At 41.5% G+C, this 16487-nt stretch overlaps 1 protein-coding gene across 2 annotated transcripts; it reads left to right on the top strand.

Annotated features, from left to right (window-relative positions):
* The first annotated feature begins 1924 nt into the window (after nt 1-1924).
* On the top strand, nt 1925-4736 carry LOC147881470 (uncharacterized). 2 transcript variants are annotated; one of them, XM_087369823.1, is made up of 5 exons: nt 1925-2179; nt 2350-3186; nt 3424-3627; nt 3723-3893; nt 4079-4736. In XM_087369823.1, the coding sequence occupies exons 2-5, from the start codon at nt 2374-2376 to the stop codon at nt 4160-4162; spliced, it is 1272 nt and encodes a 423-aa protein (XP_087225949.1). In that variant the 5' UTR covers nt 1925-2179; nt 2350-2373; the 3' UTR covers nt 4163-4736. The 2 variants fall into 2 exon arrangements, with proteins under 2 accessions (XP_087225949.1, XP_087225950.1); XM_087369824.1 differs by having other exon boundaries at nt 1927-2066.
* The last annotated feature ends 11751 nt before the right edge of the window (nt 4737-16487 follow it).

Raw genomic sequence — 16487 nt, 5'->3', positions numbered from 1 at the left:
TCTCCTCCCCAGCTCCTTTCTTCTGAGATGCAGTTGGTGGCTCACTGTTATCTAGTTCCTATATGGTTCGTCCTACTTCAATACTTTCCTCGGACATTGAATCAATCTAGCCAAATATCTGTTCAAACAATTTTCACCTTGATTATACATGCCACATGTAGCAGTGCACGGCAAGCATGCACTGACTGCTCCCTTGGAACTCTTAGTTTAGCCAAGAAATTTCTCACAAAGCAAAACCAATACTGTTCTTTCAAGCATGATCATTGGAGCTTGGGTGGAATACTCCCAAGTAGGGGAAAATAAATAGGACTATATTGAGCAAATAATTTATGCCCCTGTAGTAGAATTAATGAGAAGCCATCAATATATTGTGCTTGCTTTGAATAGTTTGAATGAAATTAGGAACAATGATGTCTTACAAGGAGTCTAGGATTGTTGTACAAGAGGGACATATGAGAAGTCCCTAAAAGAAAAAGGTTGTGGGATGCATACATTATGCAAACTCTTCGTTTTGTGTAGGGAATGTCTAGAATCACAAGAAAAGGCTTTGCTTGTGCATTGTAGAGGGTGGTTTACTTCTTAAGTCCACAAATGGCATCCCACAAAGATATTTTCCAAGCTATAGATTGGCACATGTAGCCCATACGATGATAACCTCACTTCTATAGGTTGACACACTTGTATGATGTGAATATATTGCCATCAGATGCACTAGGAAAATCATTGCTACAATCATTGCTACATCCTCTAAGGAAAGTGCATTGTGAGATCCCTCTGGGATAAGCATCTACAATGGTGTTATTTCCTAGGATGTTTTCTTAAAAAGTAAGTAAATAAATAAATATGTTGCATTTAATAAAGGGTGGTCAACCTAGCAAAAAGAAGACCGAATTCGTGGCCAAAGATGGGTTAGCATGTGTTGCATGCAGCAAAGGTAAAAACATTACCTACCTACCAATGGGTTAACCCAAGCTTCCATTCTCTAGGATGTTAAAAGGAAAAAAAATTCATGCAAGCACTCACGCACCCTTTTTTAGTTCTATCGAGGGGCACCTGCCTTGGGCCTACATTGCAAGTAGCAGGCGTTGAATATAGGCCGTCGTCTTGGTAAAGTAGGCACCCTACCACTTGGGCTATGGTGACATCAGCTCATTTGCGAGGACGTTAAAGCGAGAGTGGTGATGGGAAAAGGTGCAATGAGTAGAAATATGGAGTGAGGTTTTTGGGAGGGTGGCAATGGTTAAACCTTTTCCCTTCCTCATTGGAGGTGAAAGCTGATCTGGATTACTCCACGACTCGGAGAAGCGATGCACAATTGGACGGCCACATGCGAGAAAGAGCAGCAGACTCGAGAGAGTGAAGGGTTCATGTTAAAATGGATGTCCGAGGCCAAAGAGCCTGCCAGCGCACACACCTCATCGCCTGCCAACGGGAACTCAGGGACGTGTCCGCTTCCCAAGCGCACAAGTCGATCCAGTATATTTATTTTGCAACCGATAGAAAAGAAAGAAAATCGCGAGGATTTGTTTTATAATGAATATTTTTTGTACGAAGGGGGGTTGGAATGCAGGGCATGTGCCTCGGTTTTACACGGCAATAAATGAGACGAAAGAAGGCAACGTGGAGAAGAGGAACTGAGGTGGACGCAGGGTCGAGGGGACGCGTGGCAAATGGAGCGGTTGGACGTGCATGAACGGGGATTTACGTGCACACTGCATGGGCGAAGACTCCTAGAATCTTCCCAAAGCCCTAATAATAAAATAATGATAATGATAACAAAATCTAATATTATATAGTAATATGACTAATATCTACTATTATATAGAGAAGTCAATAGAGTGATAATAAACATGTAGGATTATCTAATATTATATTCGTACGTAGGCTGTCTATGTTAGTACAGCAGTTCAATGTTTTAGAAGCCACTTTGCACTTCACTCTTTCTTCTACTGTTCTTCTTCTTCTTCATTTTGTTCGTCTTCTCTTGCTTTTGCTTGCTCGTCTACTCTTCCTCCTTCCTCTCCATCGAGGATTCCATCGCTCCCGACAATAGCCCCTCCCTTAAGGTTGTTGCTCGCCTCCCTCCTTCCTCCTCCTCCTCCTCCCACCTTTTGAGCTTCTTTTCTAGCGTAGATGGATCCCTTCTGCTTCACCTTCAAAGCTCTGCAGCTTTGCCCTCGTAAGTCTCCCCCATTGTTACCTTCCATTGGGCCCAAATTTGCCTGCGTTTTCTTTCTGCTTCTTGTTGCTCTCGACGGTATGATCTGTAGGCCGCATTTCCTTTGCTTGAACCTATGTGGTGTTGGGCTCAAAACCTCGCTGAAACTGCTCTGCTGTGCTTTCCCGCAGGTCAAAACCCTCAATTTGGCGAGTATGTCCATGGAAAGCCCCGAAACGTATGAAGAATCCGCTTCCTGCGACAAGCTTCTTCTGTCTATGCAATCTCTGCGGCCTCTGATCAACGGTGGAAGCAACGACATGTTTCACTCCAGCTTCCAGCTGGGGTCAGGTGCTACCAGCATGAGCGCGGTTGTGGACCGATCTCCCACTACGATGTCTGCTGAAGATCTTGAAATTCTGGACAGTCCTACAATGCTGAATTCCTATGAGCAAGATATGCTTCTTTCTAGTCTGGGAACGTCGTCGTCCAATCTGAGTATATCCTGTGATGAGTTATCTCCTCACATGGACCACCCGGACAAATGGAATCTGCCATCTGAGTCCAGCTGTCCCGTCTGGAAGATTAACAACGATTTCTCGACTGGCGAACACGGGCACGGTGACTACCTGCCTCAAGACACGGGAAACATCAGAGATGGCCTCCAGCCCACGAAGCCGGAAGTAGATCGCCTTGAGCGCAGTTGGGGTCAAGAATCTGGAAAACCTTCAGACCGACGACTGCTAGGAGACACGCTCCATACTCACTCTGGTGCAGAATCCAAATGCGTGTCAGCTTCGAATCCTAACCCCAAGCGGGGTTTCCCCAGGGCAAGTTCGTGCAATGACTTGTTTAAGCAGCTAGAATCTTCAGACAACAGCGACGAAATGGAGGATGTAGATGACGGTGTGAAGCGAGGTCATTCGAAGGCCCCAATGTCTAAGAACTTGGTGTCTGAGAGGAGGCGCAGAAAGAAGCTGAACGAGAGGCTGTATTCTCTAAGAGCTCTCGTCCCCAAAATCAGTAAGGTACCGAGAAGACAAAGTGGATGTATTTCTCTTCATTCGCTGTTGCTGTGTCACGCCTCCTCTTGTGCTGTTGCTTCTGTTCGTCAGATCTTTAATTCGAGCCGTGATGAGGTCTATCTTCGTTAGTTACAGCTATATCTTTCAATTCATCTATGAAATATTTGCACGTTTACTGCTGCAAGCAGACTTTTAACTTTCAAGTTATGAACTCCCCGTTGCGGAACCCGAATTGTGCAGATGGACAAAGCTTCTATCGTAGGGGATGCCATTAGCTACGTGCGAGATCTTCAGAAGCAAGTGGAAGAAATGCAAGCGGACATCGCAAATTTAGAGGCTAGTAAAGATTCAGCTGCCGGCGGTAGCATAGACCCGAAAAAGGACTCCAAGCGGGGCAACGCCAACGGTTTTGGAAAGAACATGCAGGAGCATCGGATCTTGGAGGTGATGAGAGGGGTTTTGTAATTGTCCCCGACCTTGTCTACTCCAAATAAACTTCTAACCCCTTCCTTTGTTCCTCTTAAATTGGCTTGCTACAGCTAGAGGTTTCTCAAATGGAGGAGCAGACCTATCATCTTCGTATCCATTGCAAAAGGAGTCCAGGGGTGTTGGTGCAATTAACACGGGCGCTAGAGGCTCTGGAGTTTGAAATCGTTAATGCGAATCTCACCTCCGTGAACGATCATATCCTGAACACTATCGTTGTGGAGGTGTGAAACTTGCTCTCTGTTTATGTGAAAATTTCCTTCTCCTGTACTGTGGGCGCATTTAACATTACTGTACATTCGATCAAAGAGTTTGTACGTGATCGGATGAATATGGGATCTGTTGTATTACAATCGCTTTAATTTTGTGAGAGAGCGCATTCTCAATTTCTGAGGTTGTGATTGTTTAGGTGAAAAACGGGCTCGAGATGAAGACCGAAGAGGTTCGGAAGATGACGCTAGACGTCATACCGAGGTTTGGCCTTTTCCTGTAGAGAGCATGGAAACGGCGCAGCCGCGGAGGGCGTCAGCGGCTTGGTGGTCGGTAAGGTGGAAGTATCACACAGGAGCCCCGCAGTGACAAGAGTTAAGAGAAGGGCAGAAGCCATTTTTGCGGCAAGATGGTCGGCCGAGTTGCGTCTCTCATCAGCCGTTTATAATTATCCCCGCGCCTAAGGATCGAGGGAGGGTTTTCACTACTCAGCAACGCCGAATGTGATCGTGCTTCGCAATGCTTGTGTCCTTCGAGGCTGCAAAATATGCGCTAGTTTTTTGACGGTTGTGTGATTGGAACTTCAATCCAGAATGCCAGTGTTTCAACAGAAGGTATTGGCAGTCGGAAGGCGAGCTTGCAAAGCACTAGGAAACGAGATACAAACGTAAAACGAACCTTACGAAGCTTAGAGGTTGAGAAGTGTGATTGAGTGGGAGTGACTGGTGCTGGTTGCTGTGCGTGTAAATGGTGGTGACAGGAAGTTTAATGTAGTGGGTATTCGTGCATCACGTTCTCTCTCCCTTTAAATGAACGACAGCACACGGCCCTTGTGAGTGCTGTCGTTTTTTACTTTACGTCTTGGATCGCTGTTTTATCAGATTCTGCACTTCTTATTATTTTGTATGTGGCGTCTTTGTCTTGTTGTTCACCGACCTCTACTGTAATGTTCACACTAAACTTATTTTTATTGAGATTCCGCAGCAGATAAATTTCCAAAACCTCCTAGTTTTCAAATTCGAAGGTTGATTTGCCGTTCCACCTCACGATTTTTCGTGAATGCTGGAATCAGAGTCTACTAACAACATAAACATGAGCTCTACTTATAATAGGTGAGCTGTATGATTGAGAAAGAGAGGAGTTATTGATATAAATTACTTAAACTTGCCAAGCCTTTTATATATATTTTAAGGAAAGGCCCACCTTAGAGGTAAGTGTATTTGTCAAATAAAGTCAAGTACAATCTTCTTTTTTAGACAAAGGGCTTGTATTATCTCGGGTTTTTTTTAAAAACCGGCCAAGCCTTTTATATGTATATAAATATATATATATAACCTTTGATGTGCAAGTGATTTTAGAACGCTATGGAATTTTAGCAAGAAGACATAAATTGAGAGAGAATGTCCCCACAACATTGATAAACTTGTGGGGACATCAAATGTAAAGTGTTTGCTTGAATTGGGAAAGCCATGAAGATATTAGTAGATTAGCTTATTTCTTTTCCACATATGGCAAATGAATGTGATGGTAGTTGAAAGAGTAGATATTGTAACTAGTACATGAGGTAGAAATTATGGTAGCCTAGGACGACAGACTTGTGTTTGAGATCTTTGCTTACATGGTAGAGCTATGGCAAGTGCTCAAGCGAGGGTGTGAGTGGGTTAGTCTTATTAATTGAGTTCCCAAGTCTTACTTGGGAGTAATTGGAGGAAATGTAGAGATAAAATTTATAGCACACGGGAGTAAATAGATAAATATTATATCATTAATGAAATGACTATGCAAAGAGTGGATAACTATCAATGCAAAAAGTAAAGAGAATAATATTATATCATTAATGAAATGATTATGCAAAGAGTGGATAACTATCAATGCAAAAAGTAAACAGAGGAGCATAGAATTATCTTAGAAAGTACCAATTTTGATTGCATTTTGTAAGTTTTTGTTAATGAAGTACACCTTAATTAACACAATAGTAATACATGATTAAAGAGACTAGCTTGGCCTAGCTTAACTTAATGCAACCTAACATAACCCTAACCTAACCCAGGCTAATGAAGCCCCAACCAAATCCAATCCATTGTAACATAACTTTGCCTAACCAACCTAACCTTTAAATCGATTGCATGCAACCAGACATTTTGACGCAGCATGATGTAATCCAGGGAGGGTAGAAGGGAGAGGTTTGAGGGGGAGGAGGATGAGAAGGGAGAAGGGGAGGGGGGGGGGAGGTGAGGAAGTGGAGTGGTGGGGAGAGGGACGGAAAGATGGGAGGTGGGGTAGGTGAAAGATGGAGAGGGGTAGTCAAGGGAGAGATGGGAAGGGGAATTCACGCACGCGAGAGTGGGAGATGAGATGGTGAAGGGACTCAATGGAGATTCGGGGGAGAAGAAAGATGGCACATAAGGTGGGAATAGGGAGGGGGGGCAATACAAATTGATCTGTGAGTAATAGTAGTAGGGGGTATAATAGTCTCCGCATAATAGGGCCCCCCAAATGAGAGATTTGCTTATTAATAAATAGTTGTCGGGCAGAGGATGGCATATGCGAAGTATCCTAAGCGGCGAGGCAGATTAATGACTTAAGGGGGGACTACGACGGTTCCAGAAGCCACCGAATCCAAAAAGTTTTGGGGTTCTGGGCCTAGCCCTTGGATATAGGAGATAGGAGGGAGATCAATGACAGTTAATATAGGCAAGGAAATTGTGAAGCTCTCTCCAAGGAAGAAGGGAGAGAGACGAGAGGGAAGGAGGGAGTGGCAAGGAAGTAGGAGGAAGACGGGAGGGAGGAGGGAGGAAAGGAGCAGTATGAGAGGAGGGGAGTGGTATGAGAGGAAGAGGGCAGGAAGGAGGGAGTAAAGGAGGGACCGCATCAGGAGGAGGATGAGAGCAAGATGCATTAGGAGGAGGATGAGAGCAAGATGCATTAATTCGGGGAAAGTGAATAGGTTAATGAAAGTCATGGAGGGAAGAGAGAGAAAAATGAGTAATTCTTTTTTTCTTTAAAGAATAGAGATAATGTAAATAAGATCGTACTAAAAAATTGAATGAACATGTTTGTAACTTCGTGATTTTTTCAAAGATTGTTGCCACGATTGTTAGTGATGTGCGGTTCAAGGTAGTCGAGCGACACAAGGCATCATTGGAATGATTTGGTCGGAGAGGATCCCGAGGTAGCTCCCATGAGTGAGAGTGATACTCTTGAGGGAAACATTTCAAGGAAATGTGTGGTAGAGGTTATAGACAAGGAGGGCAAGTCAAGTGCTTCACAGGTTTAGTTGTTCTGATTATTCCTTGGAGTCCCTATTTTAGTGTTGAATGAATTTATTTTTCAGGATTGCCTAGTGTGGGTTGAGTTCCTCGGGATGCCTCCTTGGATAAGAGATGGGATTGAAAGGCTTTCAAGTTCCTTGGGAAATTTAATCCTTGTTCCTTCATTAGCACAAATTTGAGCAAGTCGTAGAAGGTGTTATATTTTGTGGGATAGGGGTTCAGATATCCTTGATTTGGCAGAGATTATGTTTTTGGATGGTACTTCGCTTGTTTAGCCCGTTTGTTTTGGTCCGTTTCCTAACACATGCTTCATATGTATGGAAACAAAATCTTTTCACTAGGCTCCTTGTTAGGTTGTTCAAGAGCAGCCTAGTTATCCATCTCATCTTGACTTCAAAAATTTCTTACAAAATGCCGTTGAAGAAACTTTTCTATCGAGAACGTTTATTTTTCTTCTTATAAGTTCCATATTATTATACCCTGTTGTTGGTTTAGCACTTGAAATCTACATATATATATATATATATATCAATCAAGTCTAAATTGCATGAAAGAAGAGATTGTAGTAATGCATGAAATGACATTCAAGCTCACATGAAATGATGAAGAAGAAAGAGAGATCGGCTCACGAAGTAAACTCGCAAAGTCTTCTATTAAATTCTATCAACTACAAGCTATCTGATATGTGAGCAAAGAACAAACTAGTCCAACATGACTCGATTCACAGATGTTGCCACAACTATCTCCTTAGGTCGATCGACCTTGTTTAAAGCTCACAAAACCTAGCATCACTGCATGGACACACACACACACCACTGAACCTAAGCTGGTCGGGTAAAAGAGACGGCAATTTTTTGAGATGCTTCGCATTTATAATAGCCAAAGAACTCGTGAGAACTACCAATCGCCTCGTCCACATCCACTACATGAAGACCGAAATGCCATGTAGCAATTCATGCATAGACTGACCAATCGAATGGAATACGCTTGCAGACAAATGGGCTCGCTTCTACCAGCCACAACCGCATTAATCAACCAATGAGGAGATTTCACAAGAGAATGCCTCAAACCTTAGTCTACCACTAAGTCTCTCCATGAGGAAGACCAAGGAATCCAACAAGGATTTCCAACAATCCCCCCCGTGACCAAAATGGGGAGAGATGAACGTGTCTACAAAAGACCAAAGACAAATTGGCTACAAAAGTCCAAGCCTTCAAAAGGTCAATAATGTAACTTCTACAAAAGAACCAAATAACAACAAATGTCCACAAAGGACCAAGTAGACTTATAACACATAATCTACATCCATAAAGCCTTCTACTTCCATCAAGGCTACACTTTCATCCTTCTCTTCAATTGTCTGTGCTCTTTATTTACCCTTCACTGATCCAATTGCTTCATCTCGTTGCTTGGTATAAGATTGGGCTTTCACATGACCTTGCTCACCACAATAGTTGTATTTTTTGTCAATTCTAGCATCTAAAGCTGACTGTTTCCTCTTATCTTATGTAGAATAAACTTTGGTGTCAATTATTGAAGAGTTCTTCCGTTTTTCTTCACTCAACAACATACGTACACAATCACGAAAATCCATACCTTCATCAAGATAAGGAATTCGAACTGTCTCATTGTACAGAGAAGAGGGAAGGCTCTTCAAGAGAATTGCTTTCTTATCTTCATCCTCCACATTGCACCAAGCGAGTGGCAGTTGCCTTAATAATGCTTGCATCCTATTCAAGAAGACTCCAAATACATTAGGGAAAAAGGGAACTCATTTTGGGGCCCTGTAAGAAATTCACTATTTTTTGATTTATTTCTCTCCTAAAAGACCTCAAAAATATTAAAATACGGAAACGTGGCTTAGAACTGTCAGTAAGGACTACAGAACTATCAATTCAAAAAGGAATAAGATAACCTTTTGTCTGACTAACACGATTTTGCATTAAATATCTCCTTAGATTTTTTTTTAAAAACCAAAGATTCCGCATCTCTTTTGCTGACATGTGCAGGCCTTTCATAAAGAATCCATCACTGAACTTGGTGATTGCAAGTTTTTAAAATATTCACATGGATACCGCCACACTTCCACGATTCATGTTACAAAATGACTATGACATTGAAAAACAAACTTCGCAACCTCAGAAGCACAAAAAATGGTCGATACTAGTGAGTCACTATCTCAGAAGAAGCGATTACACCATCTTCACATCGACTTAGAAGAACAATATGCTCCAGCACAAAAAAGATGAAAGGATATGGTGCTGAATGCTCAACAGCGGGAAAATATGAGAAGACAAGGGCTTCAACATATTGACTTATGGTGCGATGGAAGCATATATCCAAAATGTCAAGTAAAAAACTCTACACCTCCATTTGTCAATCCCACCACATTACTGAGGTTTGCCGGCGATGGACAAAATGGACTTCTTGGTTATATTTCAGCGTAGTCTGCATTTGCAAAAACGTATAAAATGAACCTACAAGAAAAGGGGGCCAAGATGTAGGAGATAGCCATTCGTGCAAAATTGGAGCAGCAGTTGCAAAATGAAATTGAGGAGCATTCAAAGAGCAAAAAAGAGTTGACAAGAGCAAGAAAGAAGAGAACCGTGCTTGGAGACAGACTACGTAGCACGAAGATTAAAAACATTGCAAATTTGAAGGCTGGGACTGGTGGATGCAAGCGACGAATTCAGGAAGCAAGGTTAGATTGAAATTTATCATTTTGTATACTCAAAAAGGCTCTCAAATGACTATATCTATTTCGTCGATTATCGCAAAACAAGAATGGAGGTGCTGAATGATATAGGCATATTGTGTTGTTACTACAGGAAATTATTGGAGCCTGCAAAAGAAAATATGGACCTGAACCTTCTTCCTGTTAAACAAATGAAAGGATTGCTTTCTTGCGGTGTAGCAAAAGGTTTGATTGAGGAAAAAAAATACAAAACAGTCAAACGCAATGTTGTAGGGGACTTTGTATCCAATAATCAAGTTGATGGCACTATAATCCAAGAGGCTCTTGATGTTAGTGGAGTTAGCAAGAAAAGATATAGTTCGATTTTCCATGCGATATCCTCAACTTTGAAAGATCAAAGGATTAAACGAGTTTTACTGCCAAATCCAGCAACCGTGTGGAGGATAAGAGGTCATTTGAATGAAAGTATAGATGAATTTATTGGGAAATATATCCATATTGAATAAATATTTCATGGTGGTAAAGGAACCACTGTGTATGATCCTTGGAACAATATATTTGTAGATCTACAACAACTTCAAAGAAGAATGGTCGAGTTTTATGGAATAACATTTGAGGAGTGCAAAGGCATTTTGAAATTGGTTATCAAACTGGATGTGTGAGGTTGTAAAGGAAAAGAAAATGGAAGAGTTACTATTACATTGATGAATGGAGTAATTGATACATCATTGACTGAAGCGAGTTCGAAGTATTTTAGTGTGCAGTCAGAGAAACACATATGGTGGTTAGGCTCATTCCAGGTATGAACATTTTTTGTTTTATACTTGATTTTGGTCATTGTTTTCAAATCTGTTATAGTAAGACTTTTGTTTTCTATAATCTGGCAGGTGAAGACAGAAGACCATGAAACACTAGATTGGGTGTTTCACCACATGGAAATACCAAGAATAATCAAAAGGCAAGTGCAAGGCGAGAATCTCCATGTTGTAGGAAAAGGTGATTTTCAAGTAGAGTGGCACATGGCCGGGGATCTTAAAACACTTAAGTGCATGTATAACGTTAGTAAAGGAGGCAACTCAAAGTCGTCTCCTTGTCTTTACTGCAAAGAATCAGCTCAAGTAATGGATTCAAAATGGTGGAAGAGAGCACCTAATAGAGATAAAGTTGACCCTGACTTCAAGGCCATTCTTGACATTCCATTATGTAATGTTCACATCTGCACATTGCATGGTCTATGTCGAATTATTGAGAAATTGGTATTTTTATATATTGGATTTGCTTGGAACTTCCGTCCCAAAAAAAATAGCAAGGATGCTCTTCAAGCATTGGAAAAAGTGTTATCCGATATAGGTCTGCATGGAGGAGATGTTCAAATCACAAAGGATTTTAAAAAGTCTACCAATGGCAAGGAGGTACCAATCAAGCCCTCTATTGGTGGTGTTAAGGCAAGAAGATTCTTGTCTCGACCCAAACACAGTAAGCAAGTAAGGCAAGGTAGAACAGTTTCAAAGATTAATTATGGATTGTGGAAGCAAGTCCATAATGCTGTGAAAGATCATGAGGCAGATGGGGAAGCATGAAATAGGAAGGCAGAGGTGTGGAGGTCTCTTGATCAACTCTTCATGTTCTGTGACAAAGTAACATGGACAAAGAGTGATTACAAGAACTTTGAGGAGGCAATTAAACATTTTGGGAAGTCAATGAAAGACGCGTGGACAGCCTGCAATATAACTCACTACATGGTAAGGTTCTGTCTTTTTCTTTTACTTAAGTGTGATCCTCTTTTTTTTATGACTTACTATGCATTCTTATGTCTTACAGCATATCATCTACAACCACCTTCCCTATCTTGTCAAAAAGTATGGATGCCCAGCAATTTGGTCTACCCAAGGCATGGAGAAGTCTCACTACATGGCACGTAATGCATTTTTCAGACACACACAACACTATGGAGGGAGTCAGAAGGCAAATAGTCTGAAGGAAGTCTTCCAATGGTTTTACCGAGGCATACTACAGAGGCTGCATGCTAAAAGAAAAGTTGCTAGCTCCAAAATCAAGCTTGCTTTTCTTCTAGCCCAAAAGCAAAGACGAAGACAAGCTCTAGACAATTCAATGGCAGCAGAGAGACATAGACAATGGAGGGAATCGAAGATATTTAGAAACCATAAATGGACAAGTAAACATGAATAGGACTCATTTGTAACTTATTGGTGTTATGTCCACATGTTTTCAAACTCAATCAATAGAATTTTTTTTTGTGGAACAAGTGACTCTTGGTGTTATGCATCAAAAGTATTTCTTTTGTGAAACATATGATCTAAACGTAATACAATTTGTTCACAATTTCAATATATTGTTTGTTTAATATTTAATGACACCACTCTATCTAAATGTACAAATCATTTCATCTTCAACTTATTGTTCATTTATACAAGATCATAGCAGATATCAAAGACTTTGTACAAATCAGTTCAACTTTAATATAATGTTTGTGCTATATTTGATGACTAAATCCTATTTCTCCCAGGGCCTGCTGATCGGAAATCTCTTTTTGATCTTGATTGGAGTCTTTTTCTTCTTTATTGGCTTGATGTCGACTCTCTGTTTATCAATGCTTGCCTCTGTTGCTTATCTGGGAGGGGTATCCTTTTCTTCAGCTGTCTCCACCTGTTCCTCTTCTTGGATTGTGTGGCCTGATGCAATCATGGGTGGCTCTCGAAACCTTATCAGCTTGTGTTTTCCATAGCCCTCCAAACATTTGGGCTCCTTAACACCACATACTAATGCATAAGAAGTGTAAGACAAAAAGTAAGTGGCCCTAGAGGCCTGCTTATTCAAATAATCTCCAAATATATCTATGGCAGACAACCTCTCTATCAAAATGATCTTTTCCTTTTGCCATGAAAGATCATGTCCACCTAAAGCCCTGGACAAACATTTTAAGAAGTAAACAATGGCTTCTCCATTGTTGCTCAATTGCCTATGGTAAATCAAGATCTTAGCACTGCCTAGATCATGAATATAATGAGCTAGGCCTGACATTTTGCGAAACCCAATTGGCCTGCTTCCACTTGATCTCTGGAGGAATGTGTCATCCTCAATTTGTAGCTACCACATATCAAAAGATTGGAGTGAGACAATACACAACCTACAAAAACAAAGTTAAGCAGAAGACAAAGTATTTGATTTGAAGTACCTTCTCATTTTCATCAGCAACAAGCAGTTCATCTTTCCAAAGATTTATTCCTCTCCCCTCTTGTCCAGCCTCTTCTTTAGGCTTTTCTGTGTATAGTGCTGAGAGATTCATAGCTTCCTGTGTGAGCTGGAAGGCAGCTTCATCTGGCTCTTGGAACTTTTCAGCCTCTTTGAAACAAAATGTAAGGGCCTCTATAGGATCAAAAATTGTTTCCAAAGCCAGTAGTGAATGGTCATCCTCTATGCCAACCTCCTTGTCAAGCCTTGAAGCCTGGGCAATAAGGGAAATGGCATAGTCCTCCCTCAAATTGAACATACACTCTATATCATGGAGGAAAACATAATCTTTTCCACCAATCAAGACACCTGGAAGCATGGGCATTGCATAGTTGCTGCTCTGAACATCAAAATGTTCAACTGGCTCTGCTCCCCTCAGAGTTTTTGTCCTTTCTCTCTCTCCCTCTTCCGTTCTTGCTTTCGTTGAGAGCACTCTCAATGTGAGCTTGAGTTGAGAGGTTATATCTAGGTAATTTCTTAGATTGCTTGCATCGTTAATTGTTATGGCTTAATGAGTTTCTTATTGCACTTGGCACTAAATTCTTTTTTGAATTCTATGTTGCAGCTTACTGCATATGAGATAGCTCACGCAGGTGAGAAGAGGAAGTGTCAGCAACCTGATCTCACTAAGTTTCAAAGGAAGGTGTTGAAAAATGAGAATGTACACTTCTTAATGAATGTTGATTAGGACATCATTGAGACAGCTTTCTTAAATGGTGAAAGCAGTGTACAAAATTTGGTGAGGATAATGGCAGAGTGTGGAGGGAGGACCTTGCATGATCGATTTCCAGATGTTTTCATAGTAGAGTCTATAGACCAGTATTTGTACCACTTAGCGATGGAGGGTCGACGATGCCTCAGTCAAATAGATCGAGACATAAACTCATGTGACACAAAGTGGGAGGTCCTATTGTAGATGCCAGTGTCACGTACATCAAGAATGCATGGCGAGGTTACAAAGGCAAAGGAGCTGTCTCGACCTCCCTTCCATCAATGCACCCACCCCCCCAAGCACAACCGCAACCACAAGAATCAATGCACCCATGCCCCCAGTCAGTTGCCGCATTGCATCCACCACAACCACAAGCACCAATGCACCCACGTCCCCAGTCACATGTTGCATTCCACCCAATGGTCAAGAGCAGCCACTTGCAACCCCTCATCCTGAAGGTTGATATCTTCTTCTTGCTCTGCCATTTCTATGACCAAAGAAACATCCTCCTTTTCCTCTGCTTCAGATGTGTCTTCTTCTTCAATCTCCTGCCCTTGTTCATCCAAAGACTCCTGACTGAAGACAATGTACATAAGGAATGCCATGGTTTCCTCAAGCACTCTGCACTTTCTGGTGTGCAAGTTACAGTTGAATTTATATTGATTAGGTAGGCTGTCAAATCTTCTATTCACATGGTACCTCAGCCTGTCAATGGAGACAATATGATTTATATGGACAAAAACCTTTTCTCCTTCCACAATTCTTCCTGCCTCTATCAGTTCTTTGAAGGTATCCCAATAGAGAAAGAAAATCTTTGTGATGCTCTTATACAGAGCTCATTGTGAACTCCATGTTAAAAATACTATGGTATATATGGAAGTTACTCTGAGCCTTGCATTTGTGAAGAAACTCAAATAGGAGCAAATCTGCAGACTTGTCCTCTTCTGGTTCCTTTTGTTTTGTGATGGAAGAATTAGCACTCTGCTCCAGTCTCTTCTTTTTTCCTGTTCAAAAACTTATATACTTTGAATTCTATATGCTGACATATGCAATTAGTGAATGCATAGGATATCACCAGATAATTCCTTCATGAGCTCTCATGACTCACCTGGTGATTGCTGTGGTCTAATAATAGCAGCAGAAAAGTCCAGCTTCCTCTTGAAAGGTGGGGCCTGGGAGTCAACTGTTCCAAAGCAAAAACATTTCTCATCATCAAGGAAGAATTCCACAGGGCTAAAGATAGCAAAACAATGAGGTAGAAGTGAGAACCAAATCAGACACAGGAATTTGCAGCAAAACGCGATGGGGGACCATTTGGAAAATATAAAGCACTCTCCTCGCATTTTGTTGCAAATTCTCCAGTCCTGTTCATATGCATGTCAAATCAAACACTAGGTTCATCTCACTGATTCCTAGATAATATGATCTCATATGCAAGAGAAATGCTGGAGCTGAGTGAAGCTTTTCATGAGGAATGTGTCAATAACAGGAATTTGCAGCAAAATGCGATATGGGCTATTTAGAGATGTATAAACCACTCTCCTCGCATTTTGTTGCAAATTTCTAGGTTCTATTCATATCCATCTCCAATCAAATTCTTGGGTGATTTACCACATTCTTGGACAGTATCAATTGAAAATGTAACAAGAAGGGTGGAGCTGAGTGAAGACATTTGGACATCAAAAATCCAATGGATGGAAGAAATATATGTCAAAAAACATTGAAAACAATCTAGAATTCTGATCTATTTTTTCCTTTTCCATGCTGTTGGAGTTGCACTGGTGAATCTCCTGCTCTTTCACTAGCTTGAACTCTGCACACTAGGTAACCTGGAGATCTGGCAGTGGTAGTAGTCTTCAGGTAGGTTGCAGTCTGGATGGAGTGTGCTGGGTAGGAAAGAATCAGAGAGAAGGAAATGGAAGATGCGAGGGTCGTGGCAGGGATGAAAGATTGGGAGGCAGGGGAGGGAAGAGTGGTTGTGGAATTGATTATGAAATCATGAATGGCACAAGTTCCAAGGCATAAAGTGTACCTTTCACACGTGCCAAATTTCAAACTCCAAGAGATCTGGGTCCCATCCACATGTGTGAAAAATGACTACATTCCACACGTGTGGGATTTAGAAGATGCCTTATTTGTATTTGCACTTATTTGTGGTATCCTGTTTCAGACCTCTTGCCCTCCAGTCTCTGCTCTCTTGCCTCCCTACCTCCATACTCTGCAACATCAGCATCCTGACCAGCAACACAGGTTCATCCCCAGCACAGGGTACTCATAAGCAGCACAGCACATCCACAGATAGATTTCAGGTCAGTAACAATGGGTTCTTCCCTTAGTCTCTGCAATCTTCTTGCCTACCATAGAAACAATCCATCCTGCATGGAAATGCATAGACTCAGTCCATATTTTATTTAGTTGTCAAGACAGAGAAATCACTGTAGGAATGCAGATCTTCAAGTGTGATATTTGCATGTGAGGGTAAAACTGTACTTATGGGTTCTTCCTTCAGTCTATGCACACTTCTTGCCTTCCATAGACTCAATCCATCCTGCATGGTTATGCAAACACCTTCAAATGACTGAAGGCATATTCCAGCATGCTGCCTCATGAATTTGCAGGAAAACGCGAGGAGAAGGCCTTAGGAATTTCAAACAACTGAAATCGCGTTTTGTTGCAA

Source organism: Dipteris shenzhenensis, chromosome 31 (genome assembly GCF_047967505.1).
Source record: "Dipteris shenzhenensis isolate YYH24624 ecotype China chromosome 31, Dip_SZ_1.0, whole genome shotgun sequence".
Classification (NCBI taxonomy): Eukaryota; Viridiplantae; Streptophyta; class Polypodiopsida; order Gleicheniales; family Dipteridaceae; genus Dipteris; species Dipteris shenzhenensis.
Note: the sequence above shows the minus strand (reverse complement) of the source record. Positions and strands in the feature narration are given on the sequence as shown.

Excerpts from the sequence above, each read along its gene's own strand:
- LOC147881470 (XM_087369823.1), top strand. The coding sequence starts at position 2,374 with ATGTCCATGGAAAGCCCCGAAACGTATGAAGAATCCGCTTCCTGCGAC. Across the intron at positions 3,187-3,423 it reads TCGTCCCCAAAATCAGTAAG|ATGGACAAAGCTTCTATCGT; the intron begins GTACCGAGAAGA and ends CGAATTGTGCAG. Across the intron at positions 3,628-3,722 it reads AGGAGCATCGGATCTTGGAG|CTAGAGGTTTCTCAAATGGA; the intron begins GTGATGAGAGGG and ends GGCTTGCTACAG.